This window comes from Monodelphis domestica, chromosome 3 (genome assembly GCF_027887165.1).
Source record: "Monodelphis domestica isolate mMonDom1 chromosome 3, mMonDom1.pri, whole genome shotgun sequence".
Lineage (NCBI taxonomy): Eukaryota > Metazoa > Chordata > Mammalia > Didelphimorphia > Didelphidae > Monodelphis > Monodelphis domestica.
In genome coordinates this window covers 115,099,467-115,119,457 of record NC_077229.1, presented here as the reverse complement: position 1 = coordinate 115,119,457, position 19,991 = coordinate 115,099,467, and the positions used below count along the sequence as shown (strand labels likewise).

Genomic DNA, 19,991 nt, shown 5'->3' with positions numbered 1-19,991 from the left:
ACATTCCTTGACATCATCACTCTCTTCTCTTTTCTCTAGGCTTTGACAATGAGCAGTCTCTTCTCCTAGTCAAGACCAACCCCTTGATAGCCTAGTCAGTGGCGAATGGAGGGGAGATAGGAAAGGGCTCTTTTTGGAAATGATACTTAAGCTTATCTTTGAAGGATATTCAAGATTCTAAGAGCTGCAGGTGAGGAAAGAGCGCTTCCAGGTATCATGTCCCTTCTGTGTCAGCTTTTCATGACCATATACTTCAACAGATTCTCACACATTAGGGCCTCTGATCCTCTTATCACCCTGAAAGTGATTTTTCTGGGTTATCTGTGGGTTGACAATATCTTTCCTAAAAAATGGTTTCTTCAAAATGAATATAGAATTCTGCCTTATACTCCCAGCACTTAGCTCAGTGCCTAGCACAGAGTAGGTGATTACTACTGCCTATTGACTTGGCTTCACTTGCCCATGCACATTCCCACCTCTGAACAAGTCTTCCTCTTCTCTACTCATAAAAGTCTAGAATGGAGGATCTGAAAGGGGTCTCACAGATCACCTAAACTTAAATCTTTAATGATAAGGAGGCTGAAGATGGGAACAGGGAAAAGGATGTGTTCAAGGTTACACAGCCAGCCCTGGGTGAAGCTGTGACTAGAACCTGGGTCTCTTAATGTCTGAACAGTGTTCTCTCCACTATAACTCAGTGATAAAACTATTTTCAAGTTGAAGAGTCAAATGATATACAAGGAAAAAAGTGAAAACTTCTGATTATAGTATGATTTATGTGTCAGTACTTTATTTTCCCTTACCAAAGAACTTGGCCTCTTCTACCAAACACTATATATATATATATATAATGGAAAATATTATATATAAACATATACATATATGTAGTAAATATTTATGTATATATGTAAATATGTATCCATGTGTGTAAATATGGTATTTTTCATTTCATATATAATATTTATTATTCATATATTATATGAATATAGGTAAAATACGTGTATGTATGCATATACATATGCATGCAACACATTGATGCACACAAATACATGTGTGTATATATGTATACATGTTAGATGTTAACATATATCAAAATAAATATGTTGATATAATATAGCATGATATATTTGAAAATAAAATTATGTTAATGCATCTGTATATGTATACATTTGCATGGTTTAATGCATGTTATTGTATATGTGCATCCACATGTGCATACACACATATGTATGCAGATATGAAATGCTCATGCACATAATACATATGCACTCACATGTGTAATTCTTATGTGTCTGATGTATGCATGCATGAAGACATGTATGCATATGTAATATATGTATGTATAGTTTATACTGAATTGTCATTTTTCTGGGTGCATGTTTTATCTCCCTAGTAGGCTATAAACTCCTTGAGGACCAGAAATGTGTTTCAAATATCTTGTATCCCAAATAGCACCTAACACACATTAAGTGCTTAAGAAACGTTTAAATCACAGATGTGCTATATAGGAGTTTAGAGGACAAATATCAAACCACATGGTCACAGTTTAGAATTTCACCAGGATTCAGTCCTTCTATGGGGGGTAGCCCCTGTAGAAGAATAGAAATATTCTTCTATTAGAATTAGAATTAGAATAGAAAATATTCTTCTATAGAAGAAAAGAAATAGAAAAACACCCCTGACTTCCAAATGGAGAATAAAAACACGACTGCTCTTATCTTTGAATTAGTAGTATATTTCCCTCAGTAGAAAAACACAAACATCTAAGTGGCTCTTCTCAAACTATGTTTTCTGTTTTGTCTTCTGTTTTATTTTATCATTTACATTCCTCTTTGGGCCTTGGATCCACCCATAGAGAATGGCTGGGTGTGTCCCTTTTGTGGCCGTAAATTCAAAGATACATGTTCATAAAGGAATCTTTGGCCATCCACAATAAGACATTCCATGGAAATAGCTTTGGGAAGTGGTATGGAAGGAGAGGTAGACTCCTCAGAGAGTGAGGCCAGGGGACTGGGTGCTTAGAGGGAGGTCTCTGATGACTGGATTCAGCGGGAGCCTTAGCATCCCCATGACAGCAATAACCTCATAAGAGCCCCTCAACCACAGAAACTACCTTCCCAAGAGCTACATTTTTGCCTCATTTGTTATTTCTTCAACTACCCTGAAGCTGAGCTGTTGCAGTAATTTCTATGATTATGCTTTGGAAAGAATAATAATCATAATTATAATTATAATTAACACTTATGTAGTGCCTACTATGTGCCAGACACTGTGATAAGTGCATTACAAATATTATCTCTTCTTTGTATTAGGCACTATATTAAGGTCTTTATAAATATCATCTAATTTGATGCTTACAACAACCCTAAGAGGTAGGTATTATTATTCCCATTTTACCCCTGAATAAACTGAGACATACCAAGATTAAGTGATTTGCCCAAAGTCACATTGCTGGTAAGTATCTGAAGCTGGATTTGAACTCAGGTGTTCTTGATTCCAGATCAAGCATCTTATTTACTGCACCATCAGCTACTAGTAGACTATACAGCAGTGAATCACATTAGAAAAACAGTCAATATGGATTCCCATATCTACCTGTGATATTATGACTGTGAGAAAAATATTTTTGAGGCTCTGAGGATCAGTTTCCTCATTTATGTAATAGAGGATCACTACTCTCATTTGTCTATGTTCTAAGCCTCCTTTTGGCTTGAAATTCTGTCTGATGTTCTGACATAGGTTGTAACATTCAATGTTCTGAGGTTCCTTCTAGCACTACCATTCTGTTTTATGCCCTAAAGTCCTTCCAAGTCTCCAGTTCTGTTCTAAACTTCTTAGTTCTAAAGTCTCTTCCATCCTTTCTGATATTATGATTCAATAAATTTTGAATAAATGAAGTAGTGAATTTGGAATATTAAATTGGTTTCATGATTACAGTTTCTCCCATTTGTGCTTCACCATACACAAAACCAACAGATTAGTGCACCTTTCTTCACACTATTCTTTTCATAAATCTTCGGTTTCTCCCCATACTTGCAGCACCAATAAAAAAATCTGTCCTCCTTGAATGTAAGGCCCTTTATAATCTTTTCATATGCTCCAAGTCTTAACTCATTTGTGAGTTCCTTGAGGACAGACTTCTTCTAACATCTCTATCTCCTTCAACACTTCTACAATACTATCTTCTTGATAAATATTGATTGGTTGATTGATCGATTTACTAGTTTATAAAGGTTTTTGTTTTAAAGACTAGAAGAATTTGGAACAAAAATTCATATATTATATTAATTGGTATATATAATTAAAGATAAAATGCATTGAGCCTTATGACTTCATAAAGTAAGTGGATCTTAAAATGGGAACCTAAAAGGAAGATGGGATTTGAATAGAAACAGAGAAAGGAAAAGGAAAAGCAATTGATAAAGAAGGTAAGAGGTTGGGGTAGCATAAGCAAAGGACTAGATATAGGGAGAAAGAAAGTATTAATGCAGGATAGTAAAGGGACAAGCTGAACTAAAGGGTTTGTTTAGGGAAAAGCAAAACTAAATAAGGATGGACAAGCAAAATGAGTCCAGACTTTAGATACCTGACTTAGGAATGTAGATTTTATCCTATAATTAATGAGAAGCCATTGTGGGGTTAGCAATCAGAATAGTTGTGTATTAAGAAGATAAATTTGGAAGTATGTATGAGTTGGATTGGTGAGAAGAAAGATTAAAAGCAGCAGAAGAAATAAGAGGTGTTTTATGCCATTGGCAATGGTCTTTTGCCACTAGGCCCCTCTTGGAGGGAGCTCAGTTAATAACAGTTTATAGTAAATGTGTTCCAATATCATTTCTACTGTAAGTCAAGAAATACTGTAACAGATCCAAATGGCATTATGATGTAGATTATAGAAAGAGGAACAGAGGGCATCTCCAGGCTTTATCTGTCTCTCCTTGTCCCTAATTGAGTCCAAATGTTAATGAGGGATCTGAGAACTAAATAGTTGTGAAGGACAAGAGAGTAGAAACTAGGGTGACTGCAAGGTTCTAAACCAGATGCCTGGGAAGATGCTATCCTCAAACGAAATTAGGGAAGGTGAAGAAGGTGTAAGGAATGAAGAATGAACTTCAGCACTTTCAATTTGAGATGACAATTGCACATCCAAATGGAAATATCCAGTAGTCAGTTGGGGGCTAAAGTTTAAGAGGGTGAATTATGGGAGGGAAGGGTAAAACAAGGCTAACAGGGTAGATGGGACCTGGGATTTCATCAATGTGGGGAATTCCTATTATAAAATTTTTCTGTACTCACAAAGATCAGCAACTTGTGAAATAATTTAAGAAGAGTTTCTTGGCAAGCTGGGTGATTAAATGACTTGCCTCTGGTCATAAAGATAGTCTTTGTTAAACCTATCTTTACCTTAACCTTAACCTTAGGTTAAACCTAAGTCTTTATATGACTCTAAGATTGATTCTTCCTACTCTACCACAATTATGGATGCCTTCATCCACATAGAAAGAATTGTATCCACAGTTTTTATCAAAGAGACTGGCAAATAGTAATCACTTAAATTTCTTTTTCACTTATTCCTAAGGACAATAAACAGGTAAGTCACAATTTAAATGCAGTTCCATTAATCAATACACATTTATTAAATACCTATTATGTGCCAAGGCACTGTGCTAAGTGCTAGGGATTAAAAGATAAAAGTAAATAGTTCCTGCCCTCAAAAAGTGTCCATTGGGTCAGGGGGGAAAATAAATACAGGATAATTTTGGTAGGGAGAAAGTAGCATCTGGTGAGATCAAGAAAGAATATTCATGTAAAAGGTTTCTTTTGAATGAAATTTTGAAGGAAAGAGATTCTTAGATGCAGAACTGAGCTGGGAGTGCAATCCAGGGATGTGATACAGTCAATGAAAAAGGTCCAGAGACAGAAGATGTACCAAAGAGTTCGGAAAGGAGCCTTAGAATGCTGGGCTGTGGCCAGCTGGGCTTTAAAAGCCAAAAAGACCTCCTGTTGAATTCTCTGAGCCTAAATCTAATACTTGCTGTACTACATGAAAAGGCTTCTTCTGTAACCCCTCTCCTCTTAGGTCTGCTACCACCAAGGATAAATGTGCCAGCCTAGACGTGTTTCTGTGAAAGTAGACTGTCCAAACACCAAGCTATTCTTGGCCTTTTGAATCCATGATGGTGTGCTGTCTGATTGGGTTCAATAAATATTGAGTGCTGATGATGGGTAAGGGTCTTGTAGTTTGGTAACACCAGACCTTGTGTGCTGCTTTGTTTGTCAGTCAGCAGTGATGAAACAAATTCAGAGATTCCTGAGAAAGGAGCCACACTTGGGAAATTAAGTGGGAACTTCTCAGGGGAACAACAACATCAATTCTGAATTGAGAGGCCAAAAACTAAAAGAGCATAATGACATGGAAAGCCTCCACAGATAGGGGGAAGGGTACCTCAGCACATGAATGAATCCTGAAATTAGAAGGTGGAGGGTGTTTTCAGCTGCTGGGGAAGTCTGCATACCAGAAGTTGTATTTTTAACATAATGATAAACTATAGAAATGTTCATAACACCACAAGACATCCTACAAGTAAGGCCAACTCAATGGCAAGTAAGGGGCATTTATCCTTAATCCCTAAAGCCCGTGGGGCATTGCACTCACTGCAAAGTCAATCTGAATTGGCTCCAAGGGACAACTCTTATCCCTGCTACTGTCAGTCTGCAGAATTTACCACTGGGTAAAGTCATTTAACTAGATGAAACAAAGAACAAGGAGCTTCCAAAGAGAGAGAGCAAAGAAAGTCTCACTTCATGTAGCTGTCAGAGAAAACAGGCATAAGGCATCTATTTTCTCAGTTTTTCAAAACAAAGGGAAGAAAATCACAATATCAACAAGTCTCCTTTCTTTAGGTTTATAAAGAGACTTCTTCAAAACAACTCTATGAGGTTGTACAAGAAAGCATCAGAGGTATTATCATTGCTTTAATTTAAAAAAAATGTATTTATTTAATTAATTTAGAAGATTTTTCCATAGTTACATGATTTGTATTCCCTTTCCCTCCTTCTTCCCTCCCCACCTCCTGTAACAAAGGAACAATTTAACTTTTAACTGAGTCCTTTTTTAAATGATGGTAATAATAATAGCCAGAATTTATATAGTGCTTAAAGGTTTATAAAGTGCATTACAAAAAACTATCTCATTTGATCTTAATAATAACCCCCAGGAGGTAGATGCTATTATCCACATTCTAAGTATGAAGAAACTGAGGTAGGCAAAGGCAAAGTGACTTGCTTAGGGTCACATCAATATCATTGTCTGAGACAGGATGTTAACTCAGGACTTCTGGATTCCAAGTAAAAGGCTCTATACATCACAACACCAAGTTCGAGAATGATATAGTGGCTAGAGTGCTGGGCCTGGAGGGAGAAGGACCCAGGTTCAAATTCTGTTTTTCACACTCGATTATGACATGATCATGGACAAAGCCACTTAACCTTCTCTGAGACTCAGACAATTGTCCGAGATCCAGCTGCTAAATTATAGATGAGTTTTAGTCCCACATTGACAAATTATGAATTTAAAGATCCCTGATGTGTCAACACATGACAAATGAAGAAGCTGAATTCAAGAAAAGTTAAATTACTTTTCCAAAGTCTCACAGCTCTTGAATAGAAAAGCAAGTCTCCTCATTTCAAATATTTTCCTTTTCCACTATAGCAGGTTGTTTCTATCAATAAATAAATAAATGATTGAATACATGAGTAAATAAATTAATAAGTAAAAGATCCCTCCTACCTCAGAGTGTCTGGTCTAGAAAAACAGAGAGGAAAAACAATTTTTAGCTAGAAAATAAAGACAAAGTTGGCCACATATCCTTTATGTGTGTTACTGGAAAAATATTGCCATTCTGATTTCATGTGGTAGGTAACTGCTGCCAAATATATATTTACCACAATGTATAAACTATGGAGATAAAAATCTAGATTTTCTTATTATGCTGAAACATAGGTTCAGATCTCAGAAAAAAACCTGAACCCTCAAGGGGATTTGACAAGGTTTCCTATAGGCAAAATTATGCCTAACAGGAAGAAATCGTTCTTTTATATATTATAGTCCAATACATTCTTCTTTAAAGAGCTGAATAAAAGATACATTCATAATCTTCATACTTCTTTCAGTCATAAAAGCTGAATGAACTCAATCAAGCCATCATAATCTCATATATTCCACAAGGAAACATTTTGTTAAACGAATTCTATAGGTAAACTAAGTCGTCACATACACAAATGGACTGAGTAAGGAAAAGGATTTACATGTATCCCTGAAGTCAGGAACAATTGAGAGTTTTCCTGTGCCTTCCCCTTGAAAGTTTTATCTAAATAAATTTTTACATCCCATGGGACAGGTTTTGGGCAGCTGAGGGTATTATAAATCAAAAGATACCAGAAAAATAAAAAGAAATAAAAATTTCCCATAATACATGTCTGTATGCCAGGACTGCTTGACTGTTACAAGAGAAAAGTTGCCAGGACAGTCTGTGTGGGATTCAAGGAAGCGCAAGAAATTAGAGCTGCCTGTAGAGGGTTCACAGTCTAATTGGGCAGAAAAGACGCATATATGTACAGATGAAGAGTCAAGATAAAACACGGCAAGAGATGTCATAAAGAGATATAAAAAGTATAAAAAGAGTGAGCCAGACAGTAAATGCCATGTACCTTCAAGGATTATTGAGGAGATTAGTGACTGGTCAGAGATAAAGTATAAATGCTTTGTCCTGGCATTCAAAGCCTTTCACAATCTTGATTCATTTGACTTTTTCTGCCTTTTCTCCTATTAGTCCTTTCTATGCAGGTTATGAGCCAGTCAAATTGGACTACTCTCTGTATATTATGAAGACAGAGATGATACCTTGTCTGAACTTTGTATCTCCTCCCATGCCTCTAAGGAACCCTTCAAGACCATCTAATTCAATCCAAATCTATCCTCTATCCTCTTCTTCTCCAGGCTGCTCTCTGGATTTCTTCTACCAGGTTTAAGTCCTGCTATCTTTCAGATCCTTGGAAGGTCATAAGTTTAGCACTGCTTGATACTATCTGCCTCTGCCAATCTTCTCCTTTTCAAACCAGGCAGCCCAAGCTCCTTTGGTCAATTTTCACTCCTTTGGTCAGTTTTCACAGGACATGATCTGTGCTCCCTTCGGCAGTACATATACTAAAATTGGAATGATACAGAGAGTATCAGCATAGCCCCTGTGCAAGGATGATACAGAGCATCTACTGTCCTGGATTTCCTCCTTTGGATATTCTCCAGATGATCACTTTCCCCCACTTATGAAATAAGGAAGGGGACAGAGGGAATACATTTCTATACTGTTCCAAGTATTCTGCTTAGAGAGGTTGTAAAGTATCACATCATCACTTCCATGAGGGCTTCTCTGGGTCCTTGATACCCCAAGAAATCTCTTCCTCCTTTCCCCCCACAGGACTTTACTTGTATCACTCTCTTACACATTACATTCTAGCTTGCATTATAGTTATCTCTTAAACATACCTTTTTTTCTCCTATTAACTATAAGCTCTTTGAAGACAAGGATCAAGATTTTTTATTAACTTTAACATTCCCACAGTGCATTGTATGTAGATATTAAATAAATTCTCAGGGGGAAAAAGACTCAGTGATTCCAATGATAAAGAAAATTCCCTGGTCTTGAAATCCCAATCTAACAAATGCAAGTTATCACCTTCTCTGCAACTTAAATCTTAGAGAATCACCTAGAACAGATTAAGTGACTTGCCTTAAATTACACACAGCTAATTCAGCAGTCTTGAATTTAAGGCATCTTAATTCAGAAATCCAGCCCTCTATCCCTGCAGACTTCCTCAAAAGTAAACAGTTATTGAACAATATTGAGTTAAATGCTAGCTAACTTCAAAGTCTGCTGCCATCTTTATTCTTCCAGGTTCTCTTCCACTCTGAAGGCCATCCCTTGGATACCTAGTATTGCCATGATATCCATTGGTTGCTGAGAAATTCTCAGAATGATGCCATACTCATTCAGGTAGTAGCCCATGTTTATAGACCTTTCCCTCTTCCCAAAAAGCCTTATCTATCTTGGATCTTCTTCCCAAAGGGCTCTGTTTTTTTCTTGGTTTGTTATTAATTAATCTGCATGAAATTGCAAATTTCTGTAATTTCTGCACTGAAAGTACCACTCTCAAGTAACATGCATCCATTTTAAAAGTGATAATCTGAATACATAAAGGCTAATCAAAATCAATACAAATGAGGCAATCTCTGGTGCCATTGTCAAATAAAGAAAAAACTTTCAGATATGTGGTTTCCCTGATGTCCCTTAAATTTTATCTCATGCGGAACCACCAATGAATAGAGATGTCCATGCTGTTTTTCATTTCCAAACCTCTGACCATGTGTTCTAGAATCCCATGAGATGAAGATTTTAGAGCTTCAAGCACTTTCAAGGTCATCTCAGTTGATACTTGAAAAAACTAATGCCTAGACTAGGGGAAATGACTTGCCCAGGGTAACATAGGTAGATTGTAAGTGGCAAAGCCAAGCTTTGAACTCAAATCTTGCAACTTGGGGGAAATTACTTCATGTTCTTAGGCCTCAGTTACCTTTATTATAATGTAAAGAATTAGACAAGATGGTGTTTTCTAGTGCTAACATTGGGCTTTTTAATGTTCTTTGTAGCTCTGACACTCACTGAGTCTACGAGCTAATTATCCTTTGGCATATCTAAGCTCTCCTGTGGTTAAATGCTTCCAGTCTGTGCCCACATGGTCTGCTTATGCCTTTATGAATGACAACTGGTACATCTCTACCAGTCATCCCCTCAGTTCCAGCTCAGGTTTGCTAAGTAGCTCTTGGCAGCCTGGGCCAAGAAAAGGAAGGAAAATTGCTCTCTCACTGGTCCCTCTTGGCCTTTGAGTGGAGAGCGGATGACGTCAAGCTCTCCAACTCTGGGAGTAATGAATGTGTTACTCATGTTGCCTGAGTCTCAATTCACAAAAGTCTGAAGAAACAGGCAGAGGCATTGAGGCAAATCCAGCTGATGAGAAAACATTAATCATTGCAGACTCAAAGAGATCACCTTATCTAAGCTCTCTTTTTATAAGCGGAGGGAATTGAGACCAGGTCAGGAGAAGAGTTATGTTCCAAATTAGTGGCAATAAATAAAAAAAAAACAAATTTATAGATATGTATACATACATGGATATGTAAATTCCAAGTCATTTTCTGTGGGAATCAGCTCTTAAAAATTATTACTTCTTTTCTATGGACCTTTTCCTATATTCCTTTATTATTATTCCTCTTTATGTGATTATCTCATCATTTTTATTATTATTATCCTTTTATATGGACCTTAATTATGATTATTTGACCAGAGATCGAGAGCTAGAAGGAACCATAGTGGTCATCAGTAAATTCCTTACAATTTAATTGATAATGAATCTGGGGCAGTGCTAGTAAATGTCTGAGATAGGATTAAATTAGCCCAAGTCTTTCTGACTCTAAGTCCAAGCTGTATCCACTGCCTCATGGAATTTCAGACTATTCACAAAACTTCAAAATGTAAGCTAGTCTTGACTGTGGATGACAGACTTTCAGATCATCTTACCTGATCTTCACAGAATTACTATGAGGGAGGCAAGACATTTTGTAAAGGAGCAAACCAAGAACTAGATATGTGTGCCTGTGTCAGGCCACTTATCCCCTGTGTTCCTCTAGTTTTCTTTTTTTGTAAACTTAGGATCATAAAACCAGTTTCAAGGAAAGAGCTTCAAAAATCATCATATCACTTAAAAAAATGCAGCACATTAAAAATGTATTCTGTTATTTCTCCTAATATAATTTAGAGTTGAAAGAGACATTAAGAGATCATTTAGTTCCAGAATCATGACTAGTACTTTCAATCCTTGGGACAAGGGGACAGTGTTATATTTGGGGAGGATCTAGGGAAGAGGTGCCCTTAAGGATATGATAGGGTTTCTGTGCTGATGGAGGACTGGCCATTTCTGGGGAAGTATGAAAAAATGAGAAGAGGAATTTGGGTTTTGGCCACTAGGAGACAAAGTTGATACTGTTAGGGACTTCTAAATGTGCTCTAGGACAAAACTCTGTTTACTCTGATACATTCCTTGTTCTGTCTAGTCTAATCTACTTTATTTTTTTTCAGATAAGAAAATTCGGACCAGAGAGGCAGAGGGATTTGTCCTTGATCACGCAAGCAGTAAAGAACAAAGTCAAGATTTAAATCTAGATCTCCTTTGTTCAACATAACTCTCCTGAAGTATAAACTCCATGAGGGCAAGGATTGTATTTCATCTAACCTTTCTAGTCCCCAGAATTGAACACAGACTCCAAATACAGTGGTAATTTAGGGGTCCAGTGAGTTGAATCAATAGGAGTCATATTCCCCAAGACACATGGAAGACAAGAAATATTCTACTTACTTTCACAAAGACGGCGCCTCAACTTCCCCCGGATCTTGTCAATGGCATTGAAATCTGAGACATGGAACACATGGGCTGACTTAGGCTCAGAAGCAATTTCATCGAGCTCTTCCTTCAAGGCTTCTCCAACACCAACAGCGAAGACCCTGATCCCGGCTTTGTGGGCAGCTCTGGCGGCATCCAGAACAATATCCTGACTTCTCCCATCTGTCAAGAGGATAGCAACCTTCTTGATGGCTCTGTCACTTGGCCTGCCACCAGCCTCTTTGGAAAAGCTGTATGTGGTTATATAGCGGAGGGCATCACCAGTATTGGTATTGCCTCCATGATAATTAATGTTCCGGGCAGCTGCTTTGACTTCCTCTCGAGTCCAATACTTCCCGAGATCAAACTCGGTGGTGGTCCGGTCACTGTAGCGAACCACACCTACCCGAGTCCTGTCTGGTCCAATTTCAAAGGTCTCCACCAGGTTGGCCACCCACTGTCGAACTTTCTCAAAGTCATCTTTGCCCACACTGGAGGAAGTGTCCAAGATAAAGACTAGATCATAGTGAACATTTTTGCACCCTGTAGAAATAAAAATGCACAAATTATAAGAATAAAAATAATTCTCTAAGACCCTCTTATAGATAAGTTTCTGATTAGCACCAATAGAGGGATTATTTCACACTGAAAAATTCCCATACGGATGAAATAATTCACTGATTAAGAAACAATAGCAACAACAACAAAAAAAAACCCCTCGTATTACTTAAGGTTACTAAAGAGGATATTTCTCACAATAATACTATGTGGAAGGTAGTGTCAAATATTATTTCTATTTTTCAGAGGAAGATCAAGAAGATTAAGTAATCTTGCCATTTGCTCAGTCATCATCTGTATCATACTTTACAATGGTGATTGCCTTTCTCTGTCTCTGTCTTTCTGTCTCTTTCTGTCTCTCTTTCACTTTCTGTCTCTGTCTGTCTGTCTGTGTGTCTGTCTCTCTCTCTCACACACACAGAACAGTGGCTAATTATCATCTTCTTGTTGATGACTCCCAGATCTCTATATCCAGACTCAATTCTAGTTCCATATCAACTACCTATTGGACATTTCAAACTAGATATCCCTTAAGAAGCCTGATGTAAAAACATCCAAAACAATTTCATTATTTTTCCCCATAAAACCACTCATCTTGAGGGTATACTATTGTTCTAGTCACCCAGGTTACCCACCTCCATATCATCCTTGACATCTCATTCTCTTATCTCATATAGCCAGCCAGTCCTTAAATTTTGTTTCCACCTGCACATCTCTTGAATCTCTTCCCTTCTCTCCACTCATATAACAACCACCATCCTAGTTTAGGTCCTCATCATCTTTCTCCTGGACTATAGCAATATAATCTCATCAGGAACTCTATCTCAACCTCTCTCCACTATGATCCTTCTTTTACTGCCAAAGTGAATTTCCTTAAAGCAAAGGTCTGTCCATGTCACCTCCCTATTCAATAAAGTCTAGTGGCTCTCCAATATCTCTAAAATAAAAAAATAAACTCCCCTATTTAGCATTTTAGGCCTTCACAAATTGAGCCCAACCTTATTTCTAGTCTTATTATACTTCCCCTTCACTCAAAACAAGCCAGTGCTACTTTTAGACACACAAAGCACTCCATTTCTCATCTCTGTACATTTCCATTGACTGTCCACCATGCCTGAAATGCTCTCCTTCCTCACCTTTGTCTCTTTAATCCTTTAAGTTTCAGTTTAAGTACTACTATTTACATGATACCTTTCCTAATTTCCCCAGCTGCTAGTGCCTTCTCTACTTAACTTTTCCTGTATTTAATTTATCTCATTTCTTCTCCTTTCCCCCGTTCTCCTCTTCCATCATCCATCCATCTATCTCTCTCATTCTCTCTCTCTCTCTCTCTCTCTCTCTCTCTCTCTCTCTCTCTCTCTCTCTCTCTCTCTCTCTCTCTCTCTCTCTCTCTCTCTCTCTCTCTCCTGTTTATTCCAGATAGACTGTAAGCCCCTCAGGGGAAGGGACCATTTCACTTTGTCTTTGCATCCCCAGTACCTCATATATGGCAAACTGTCATAAGGCTTGTTGAATAATTGAGAAACTCAGGATTAAATCACGGAGAAGAGCAGACCTTAGATAGATAGGAGAGCTGTCTGCACATTTCAAAGAGCTATCAACCAGAAGGAGTATGTGACTTACTGTGCTTGGCTTCAGAGGGAAAAATCATGAGCAATGGTTATTAACAGATATAAAGAAAATCTTCTGAACCATAAATATTTTTCAAATGATTACAGTTACTTAATTATTTCAAATGGATCATAAGGATATTGTAAAGTGGAGTCATGTTCAGGCATCAGTTGGAGTAGATGACCTTTAAGAACCCTGACAGATTTTATATGATATGATAAATATCCCCACTAGGACTCATACCTAAATCTCCTGACTCCAAGTCTGGAACTCTATCCATTTGTAAGAACAAGCAGGCTTGGCAGAATCTGCTTTCCCCGGCATCATTATTGGTCAGCACCTAATCATAGGAGTGGAAGACTATAAAGACCACTCTCTAACTAGATGCAATGGAGGATGTCTTATGTCACTGCTGTTGTTATTCATTTGTTCATTTATTTATTTTGCATAGGGCAGAAAAATCAGTAGGTATCCACTCAGGAGACTTGGATTTCATTCAGATACTATCTGATGTTTACTTCTAGACCATTAGAATAGCCTCCTAATTAGTCCCTGCTTCTAGTCTCTCAATATCTCTATTCTCCAAAATATCCTTTATAAAACCATTCAGATTTTTCCCAAGTGCATAAGCCTGGCCATGCCAAGTTCAATGGGCTCCAGTGGCCATCTTATCTATATGATAAAAATATTCACTCTTTTAATGAACATTGAAGAACTTTCATAAGCTAGATCTTTTCTCTATATATATATTCTTTCTCTTGATGATCTTATCAGCTCTCAGGTTGTTGTAATGATCATTTCTTTGTATCTCTATACTTTCAAATCTGTATAACCAGTCCTCATCTCTATTAAAAGTTCTGGCTCTCCGTCTCTAGATCTCCACTAGACAATATCCTCTGAGTGACCTGTAGGCATCTCCTTCTCAACACACCTGAAAGAAAACTATTTTCCCTCTCTCTTCACTCTCAGCAGAAGAAACTCTAATGAAGCCCTATTATAGAGCAAAATTCTGAATAAAGAGTTCATGCTTAGACTCCATCTAAAGGCACTCATTAGTAAAATCCTTAATTATAATATTGTTCCACCTAAAAACAAAACAAAAAACCCCCTTGAAGCTGGGACTCTGAAAGGCTCCAGTGCATATTCTTTTCTGTAGCCTCCACCTTCCAAGCACCAGCAGCTGAAGCTCTCAAAGATAGTTCATGAAAACCAGTCCTTTGACAAAGCATGGGCCAAATTCCAGTCCTTGATTAGAACATTTCTCAACCTGGAGTCTGTGAACTTGTTTAAAGAAAATTCAATAATTATTTCAATATAGTTGATTTCTTTGAAACCTTATTTTATGTATTTAAAAATATTATTCTGAGAATGTACCAATAGGCTTCTCTGGTTGGCTACCTGGGTCTGACACACATAGAAAATGTTAAGGACTCGAGAAGAAGATTAAAATGTGATTGGAAAATGTTTGGCAAAATAAATTAAAAAAAAACAGAATACAACATAACTAATGTTAATTTTGGTTTTCTAAATCTCTATGCTGCTATAATAAATTCACTTCAATTTGAGTTTAATGCTATTGCTTTAAATCTTTAACTTTCTATATGTGTAAGTCTAATTCTCTATATTCTAAAATCTCTCATATCTCTGATTCATCATTTTTATGTTCTAACATTCTATGCCTAAGGTTCCCCAGTTCTAAGTTTGTGTGCTAAGATTCTAGAATCAATAAACATTGGAAGCTCATTTAGCTTTTCATTTAAAAATATTTATAAGTTCAAACATTAATATCACCATTTAAATGTATATTGATGTAATTTACATGTAAATAAATGAAGTTCAACTAATAAGAATGTTATGTTCTTTCAGTTTACCCTTCCAACTTTCGTCATTCCTATGTTTTGATGGGTGAAATGCCTCCTTCATTTGTCCAGAACTAATCAACACATTCTTATCTAATCCTTTCAAATCAAGTCACCTAAAACTTTTGCTGTCTTCATCCAGTTGCCATTAAAATGCACATTTTGTACCTGTGACTCCAAAATTCTAAAACCAGGTCACCAGATTACTTCCCAAACAATTCATATATCCCTCTCCCCTGCACACTGTTTTCTAGCTCCTTTTTAAATGATATTGTCTCACATTAAAATGTAAAGTCCTTGAGGACAGGAATTTAAGTTCCTTGTCTATTTATATCTGTAGCTCTAATATTTAGCATAGTGTCTGGAACAGAAGATTTTTTTGTTTTTTTTTTCCCCTATCATTCATTTGTGCATTTATACATTCATCATGATTCTTTGTCCATGATCCTTCACTTTCATTTTGTCTAGCTGCATTTAGTATATGACGTGTTCTATGTTTCTCATAAGTATTTATCTTTTCATAAGAATATTTTTATATTACTTTATATTTCACTTTCTTGTCCATTGTAACTTCGAGAAATCCTTTATATTAACATGCCACAATTTAAATAATTACTCACCTACTATAGGATAGTCAAATTATAACTAGTTTTTTAGCAACCTTAAACAATATTGCTATAAAATTCTTTTAATTGATAGCATTTTCTGTCTGTAATGTTCCCAGCTTTATTCTCAAAAGTGGTATCTTTGGGTCAAAGGATATGGCAATTTTTACAATTTTAACTTGTATAACCAGATAATGTTCCAAATTGATTCTATCAGTTTTCAGTTCTGCCAGCCATGGATAGGTGTACTTTTTCTTTGTTAATTGCTTTTAATTGTTTTAATTATCAATTCATTGTATACTAGATAATATATTAGGATTGCTTGAATTTGCATCCTATTTTGTCATAGGGTTTTTAACAATTAAAAAAAATATTGGGGGAAGCTGGGTAGCTCAATGGATTAAGAACCAGGCCTAGAGACAAGAGGTCCTAGGTTCAAATCTGCCCTCAGACACTTCCCAGCTGTGTGACCCTGGGCAAGTCACTTAACCCCCATTGCCTAGCCCATATCACTCTTCTACCTTGGAACCAACACAGTATTGATTCCAAGATGAAAGGAAAGGGTTATTAAAAATGTTAACAATTGTTTTTTAAGTGTCTCTCCACATATAGCTTTTAAAATTCATGCTAAGATACATATTCAACTTAAAGTAAATCCTTTCTTAGCACAGCTGATCCATCTGGAGTTGGATCTACAGCAAGATTATATTTATTTGAATTCTGTTTGCCCAGATGTGTTGACTCAGATAATTCCTTAAGAGGTTTATCTTGAAAACAAGTCACCCTTCTGTTCTCAGGGGTGCCTAGTTTTTCTCATTTGGAGGTAATTATAGCCGGGGACCAAAGAAGCCCCTGCCAGAGGTCCTACTCTTCTAGCAATCAAGGTTTACACCCATGGAAAACCACATATTGGTGGAAACCAGAGGAATCCACTGGATTATATGTATTAAAGCAAGGAGTGGGACAAAATGAAAAGAAGACTATTTAAATAGGAAATTTGGGTTCTATTTCTTGTTTTTTCCATTTACTTTCCTGTGATGCTTGAAAAAAGCATTTTTCCAATCTGTAAAATGAGATGCTTGAATTTGAAGACCTCTCAAATCTTTCCAAGCCCTAAGATTTTAATCATGTTTTAGGATCCAGGTTGTCCACAACTGATCCTGGTTTTCTTGTTGCTGTAGGAGACCATAGGTCACTCAGTTTCCAAACTCTGAATTTTCCATGGCTTTCCCATGCTTAGAATTCCTGTCCTCCTGCCTTCCCTGGTTTCTTTCAAATGCTATATAAGCGTGCTCTCCACCCTGACAAGGGAAATATTTCTTGACCTCTCTTAAGGCTAAAAAGCCTTTCCTCTTATCTCCAATTCATCCTACACTTATCATTGTACATAGTTTTAAAACTGTGTTTCTTGGACTAGATTGTAAGCTCTTTGCTGTCTTTTGAATTTCTTTTTGTGTCCCCAACACTTAGCACGGTCACTTTATATTCATTTATTTAAGGGCTTTCATTATTTATTCATTCATTTATTTATTTATCCATCTATTTATTTGAGTATTTATTTATTTAACCGTTTATTTATTTTTTGTGTTTATTATTTATTAAGTGCCCTTTAGGTACCTGGCACTTGACCTGAATTATGCTATCCATCTCCTCTGGGAGAGGGATGATGGACTAATATACAGAATGATACTGTCACTTTTTTTTTATATGGACAACATGGGAATCTGTTTTGCTTGATTATGTGTGTTTGTTAGCAAGGGATTTCTTGGTGTTTTTTGGGGGGATTTCCCCCCAATAGAAAAGTGAGAAGGAAAGAAAAGTAATATTTAATTTAAGACAAATAAAAAGAAGAGGAAAAAACCCTATCATATAGCTAAGCACAGGTCCCTTTGGTATTCAATTGGAGAACTCTTTTCCAAATTGACTTTAAGCCATTGGTGACTACTCTTTGATTCCAACTAGTCAGTTTTAAAACTTTATTTTATATCTTTCTGCTCTTGTTTTCTATTGACTCCTTCACTCTCCAAATGTTTGTTAAGTCCCTACTATTTACAAAGATCAGTGTTGGGGACTGGGAAGAGACAATGTTTTGATAAGATATGTCTCAAGAGTCTTGGAAAGTAACTTTTTTGTTTTTGTTTTTTATCTCTCAGGATCTGAATTCTTTCATCTGGAAAATGAAGATATTTGTATTAGGGGATGCTTAAGATCCTGCTCAAGTCAGCCCCCATAATTTCTAGGGGATTGTTGGAGAAACTTGAGCTCAGAGTCAAGAAATAATTTGCCCAGAGTCACAGATCTGGTGAGTGGTGGAAGTAGGATTTTAAAAAGGATATCCTGATTATCTTTCTAGTACAAAATCCTGCTTTAGAGTCTGTTGCTGCCTCTATTTGCTCTGGGCCCTTATCCTTTGTCTCTTCAACCAGACATAAGCCCAGTGTGATAAGAAATCCCTTCTCTCAAGTTCCTCACATTTCTCATATCACCAAGCACACAGGTGGACACAGAGCAGATACCTGCTAAATACTGCTTTTTGGGTTAAATGGCTAGCTAAAATTTATATTGCATCCATTATGCTCAAAGTACTGCACCAAGGACATTACACTTATCTCACTTGATCCTCACAACAAGCCTGAGAGGTAGGTGTTATTATTATCATCCATATTAAAAATTGAGGCAAACCAGTTGTGACTTTCCCAGGATCCCAGAGCTAGCAAATGTCTGAAACTCATTTTAAACTCAGGTCTTCCTCAGTCCAGGCCCTGTGTTCTCCCTGCTGCATGACCTGGCTGCCCCCCTCCTTTTTGATTTCCTACATGCTCATGGAATGGATTCACTTCATACCTGCTCTCTGTGCCTGGGAGCCATCTCCAATCCAATGTGCCAGAAGTATCAGGAGGTAGATCAAGTGGTATCCTCTGAGGTGAGTCATTTTTCTCTTGGTCTAAAGGACGGGAGATTCTTGCTTAAGAAGAAGGGATGTCTAACTTCTACTGGAGCATCTCTTCCCTAGGAATGCAAAGACACATAGAAAAGTCAGCCTCAGAAGAAAAGGTCGTTCAGATACCACAGAGAAAAGATTCATTCTGGCTAACAAAATTCATTCTTTACATTTCTACAAGCTTATATCTTAGCCAAAAAGTCTGATACTTCAAGTTTAACCTAACCAACTAGTGTTGAGTCTCTTGTCATAGGCCAATTCTTGGACAAATAGCCCACAGGACCTTTGTTAGGACAGTATCTCCAGCCTTGTACTATCTGTCAAAGCTTTCACTGGCATAGCCTTCAAGAAGAGGGTCATCTTCATACTATGATGAGATATTGGAGAACTTTAATGGAAATGGAAAAAAGAAAAGCTGTGATGGGAAGAACTGAGAAGTCTAGAAAAGAAAGTAAGGAGAAATATGGTAGCTAATAGAAATATGGTAGCCTAAGTTTTCAAAATATTCTCATGGAGAGGAAAGATTAAATTTCAATTTAATTCAACATTTATTTATTAATCACACACAAGTGCCAGTCACTACACTAGGTGTAGGAGATACAAAAGTCAAAAATTAAACCATACCTATCTTCAAGTAGATTACATTTGACAACTTAGACTTGTTCTACTTGTTTTCAGATAACAGAACCAAAAGCAACGTTAACATTAGGAAAAACTTCTTGATTAGAATGGTGAAATGAGATGATAATGGGCTTATCATTATTTGAGGTGAACAAGGCTCAATCCCCCGACTGCCTCCCCTAGTTATCCTCCTACTGACTTTCCTGGCTTACCTCAGGACTTAATTCAATCTCTGCTTTCCTAGTTCTACCCTCTCTAAGTGACTTTCCACTTTTGCTTTCCATCTACTCTCTCTCTCTCTTT

General features: G+C 37.0%; 1 protein-coding gene and 1 non-coding gene across 2 annotated transcripts in view; one reads left to right on the top strand and one right to left on the bottom strand.

Moving 5' to 3' along the window:
• COL22A1 (collagen type XXII alpha 1 chain) overlaps positions 1-19,991 on the bottom strand; it is a 564,322-nt gene that overhangs the window by 488,696 nt on the left and 55,635 nt on the right. Inside the window, exons 2-3 of the mRNA XM_056823025.1 lie at positions 18,971-19,135; positions 11,470-12,036 (exon numbers count right to left, since the gene is read on the bottom strand). Of these exons, the coding sequence (XP_056679003.1) occupies positions 11,470-12,036; positions 18,971-19,058 (655 nt within the window). The 5' untranslated portion in view covers positions 19,059-19,135. The remainder of the gene's footprint in view (positions 1-11,469; positions 12,037-18,970; positions 19,136-19,991) is intronic.
• Positions 8,183-8,285, top strand: LOC130458613 (U6 spliceosomal RNA). The gene has a single exon (XR_008918026.1). It is a non-coding gene; the product is annotated as a U6 spliceosomal RNA (small nuclear RNA).